Below are 4,038 nucleotides of genomic sequence, written 5' to 3'. Positions count from 1 at the left end.
ACGTTTTAACCTCACAACGATACTCGTTATACTTATACAAAGGTTGGATTAAAGCTCCTTCCGTTTTAAACTCACAACTGTACTCGTTTTACTTATACAAAAATTGAATTATAGTTTGTTTGTTTGTTTTTTGTTCTCGATTATCAGTATAATATCTGAGAAGAAAGTTGTGTTTTTTTGTATTTTTTTCTGGTATTTCGTTTACTTCTACTTGTCGTTTTAAAAACAACTTTAAAATATCGTAACTATTAGGATATATATCTTTTTATCTTTTTGCAGGTAGCGAAATATGTTATTTCCGTGTAACCCTATGAAAGAGAACCTTTGATCAGCTTTCCAATATCAAATCAACACCAGAATGGCGGACATTATTAACGACTCGATATTTGGTCAATGGGAAACAAAAGTATTCACTGGAATTAACATTTCCATGGATCTTTCCCGTGATTCTAAGGAAGATAACAATACTAACCCTCACACTCCTGCATACGGAAGTCTTGTCCCTATAGGTGTTCAGGTTCTCATGTATATTATGTACATAGCGATATCCCTGGCAGCTATAGGTGGGAACGGGATTGTTTGTTATATTGTGCTCTCTGATCCACGGATGCGGACTGTAACCAACTTTTTCATTGTTAACCTTGCTGTCGGTGACATTTTAATGGCCGTTCTGTGCATTCCTTTCACCTTCGTGGTCAATCTTATTCTTGGACAGTGGCCATTCGGTGCTGTTTTCTGTGTGATTTTCACTTATGCCCAAGCCGTCTCTGTATTTGTTAGTGCTTACACGTTAATAACAATTAGTATAGATAGATACATCGCTATCATTAAGCCCTTGCGGCCAAGAATGACTAAGTTGCAGGCTAAGCTGCTGATTCTTGCAGTATGGTTAGTGGCGCTGTTAACACCCCTACCGACAGCCATTGTTTCCAAGTTAGTTCCACAGAACGACACTGAGGGTTATCGTTGTACCGAAGATTGGAGTACACCAATACAAAGATATTACTACAGCATGGCCCTTATGCTTCTACAGTATTTCCTTCCTTTGATTGTACTTATCTTCACCTACACCAGGATCGCTATTGTTGTATGGGGAAAGCAAACTCCAGGGGAGGCCGAAAACATCCGCGATCAGCGACTGGCTGCTTCGAAACGAAAAGTAAGTAACGTGTTAGAAACACACATTAATTAATATTCCTTTTAAAGAGTTAAAGTATGGAATCATTTGGCTGTAGCGTGAACACATGCATGATGCTTCATTAGTATCTGTGTATTGCTTCTTTAACTCTATAAAAAGCTTTGTTTTATTTCAAAAAATGACAGTTAAATATAACTACAGGATGTATGGAACGCTGTATTTAGTAAAAGTCCCTCTGTTATATAAACATGGAACACATACAGTTGACAGTTTATACCAAATTATGTTTAGTATGTTTCATGTTATCTTCGATAAACTCAGACCGGTTTCTATGCTTAGTTATAAACTAATATCAATTAATTTTCAACAGGCAATTTACTGCACTGGACAAAAAAAAAGTGTAATGAAACTAAAGTTATTTTTTAATGGCAGAATTTTTGGTAGTTAACTAATCTGGCTAACAAAAAGGAACGAGATCTCATGCTTTAGGCCTTTTTGTTTTCTATAATTTCATGTATTCTGCTTTGATAGAATTTTCATGGAATTAAAAGTCCATGTTATGAAAATCTAAATGTACTTATAGGGAACTGTACAGTTTATATTTTTACTTAAGTAAATATTGTATTATAGCTTTCATTTTTAAGCTTTCTTTCCAATTCAAACTTAGTTAATTAAAGAAAAAAAAGTATTATATAATCTAATTTCCTTCTCTTGAATGGTCGAAGATCAAATTCAACTCATGAGAATGTAGGGTTTAAATAATACATGCTTTTTTATCATTATTTATCTGATTAAACAGAAAGCCGTTTTTAGTACCTACAGTTAATATTATTTAACAACTTTATTTTTATTTTGTGCACATTTGAACTAAATGGGCTCAAATTTCTGAGATGATTAATAAACCAAATTTTATATTTTTTTTAAAACCTGAATTACAGACTTCACATTTTCCTACATGACTCAAAATTAAATCAAATTATCTGGTTAAAATCACACAAATAAGTTTTAGGTGCATTATAGGTGTGGCATCACTTTTAAACTACAACTCATAGTTTCCAGTCAGTTTTAGGTCGGGAGTTTCTATTAATGAAACAGGAATACAATAAAAAAAATGAATTAAATATATTATAAACAGTAGCTTTTACACAAATACAAAATACAAATATAGTTACGTAGGAGATAGTGTCCTACATAATTGTTAATAACAGATGTTAGACAAAGAAAACATGATCTGTTAGTGTAATGTAATGTGTAAAGGAACTTGCGTTGTGTTACGTAGTAGTTTTTGCACGTTTCAAACCCTTTATTTTATAGTTAGTTTGGATGGAGTCATTGCATGAAAATGTCCTCATTATTTCTTCTCCTTTACTTCTCTGTTCCTATTCTTCACTCGCAACACATTTCAGTATCAACCTAGTGTCAAGTTGTTTTTCGTCTGTCTTTTTACCACTTACTAGTTTTGTTGCTTAAGTATTTCACAGGTGTTGAAGAGATTTTAGTTTCGAATATATAATTAATCTTTTAATTTCTCACATGTGAAATTCTGAAATAACAGTACATTTCATCTAACTAACAAATTTATGTAGAAGCTGAATAACAATCCTATATATCTCTTTCTTACTCAGTAAGATTAAATTCTGGTTTTCAACTTCAAAACAAAAATTAATGTTTCTCGTTTCATAGAAAACTTTATATTCTGTCTTGAATCTTTAAGGATTAAATTTCAAATCTTTCCAGTTGTGTCTTCTTGTTTTTCTTCACACTTTTCTATTCCAGATGATAAAAATGATGATCACCTGTGTCACAGCCTTCACCCTGTGTTGGCTACCCCTTAACACTCTGCTAGTCGCCGGAGACCATAACCCGAGCATCTATTACTTCCCACACATTGAATACATATGGTTTGCTTGTCATTGGCTAGCAATGAGCCATGCTTGCTGCAACCCTTTCATTTACTGCTGGATGAACTCCAAATACAGAGCAGGTTTTGCTCGTGTCTTCCACTTCATTTGTTGTATGCCCCTGCGACAACATCCTGATAACCCCCTTCACTCCTTTGTTGCATCAACTGACTATAGACAGTCGCAGAGCACTAGGCGTGGCCAAGCATTGACAAACAACGGCCACTGCAGAGCGCAGCCTAGAAAGGTGCACGTCTAGATGAAGTAACTCTTCAGTGCACCATCTACAACATCCCGTTTACATGACTGGCTTGTGTAAGTAAAGTAATTTATTTTGTTTGTGTTTGACTATCTTTTGTTTCCCATTAAGTTAAACTGTTTTATAAAAACAAAACATTATTCATAGTGACAAGTTTTAATGGACTAACAGTTCCCTGTTTATAACGCAATAACTAAATAAAGCTTAATCTAATTAGTTCCTTTTTCCACATTGTCCTGTTATCACTGCCTGACAGTCAGAAAATATTTTGTTGATCTTTAACCTTTTTTGCCAATTCATGTATTTTGAGAGAGATAGAGGAAGTCGGCTGCAAAGCGAAGTTTGTAAAGTTTAAGATTTTTTAATCTTATTTCTATTACAGAGGAATAAAATTAAATTCCAGCTGTTGACATCAGTGAATTAAATTAGCAATGGAAAAAAAAAACATAATAGCTTTATTTAGAAATCAGTGTTACTTTGTACAGAAATTATACCCAGCAAAATGTATTGTAAATTATTTTATTTTGTTTAACAGAAACTTACTGTATACGAAAGTATTATCTCGTGCAAACAGATATAGAGATATTAGGTCGTCAAGAAATTAATGTCGCGTTTTGGAACACTTTCATTAACCACCCTCCAAAAAACGTACATCACGTATAATAGTTAAACGAACCACCTAAAACATCAAGTTAGTGTAGTTTATATAATGTGTAAAGATTAGTGTACTCTAATCCCTT

At 33.5% G+C, this 4,038-nt stretch overlaps 1 protein-coding gene across 1 annotated transcript; it reads left to right on the top strand.

Moving 5' to 3' along the window:
• The first annotated feature begins 317 nt into the window (after window positions 1-317).
• LOC106457027 (RYamide receptor-like) lies at window positions 318-3,298 on the top strand. Its single transcript, XM_013916411.2, has 2 exons — window positions 318-1,159; window positions 2,915-3,298. The coding sequence occupies exons 1-2, from the start codon at window positions 359-361 to the stop codon at window positions 3,296-3,298; spliced, it is 1,185 nt and encodes a 394-aa protein (XP_013771865.1). The 5' UTR covers window positions 318-358.
• The last annotated feature ends 740 nt before the right edge of the window (window positions 3,299-4,038 follow it).

The sequence above is a fragment of the Limulus polyphemus genome, unplaced genomic scaffold, assembly GCF_000517525.1.
Source record: "Limulus polyphemus unplaced genomic scaffold, Limulus_polyphemus-2.1.2 Scaffold283, whole genome shotgun sequence".
NCBI classification, from domain to species: Eukaryota; Metazoa; Arthropoda; class Merostomata; order Xiphosura; family Limulidae; genus Limulus; species Limulus polyphemus.
Note: the sequence above shows the minus strand (reverse complement) of the source record. Positions and strands in the feature narration are given on the sequence as shown.

What these genes read in the sequence shown, in the direction of transcription:
- LOC106457027 (XM_013916411.2), top strand. Translation starts at nt 359, where the DNA reads ATGGCGGACATTATTAACGACTCGATATTTGGTCAATGGGAAACAAAA. An exon ending in TGGCTGCTTCGAAACGAAAA is followed by an intron (nt 1,160 to 2,914) that starts GTAAGTAACGTG and finishes TTTCTATTCCAG; the next exon opens with ATGATAAAAATGATGATCAC.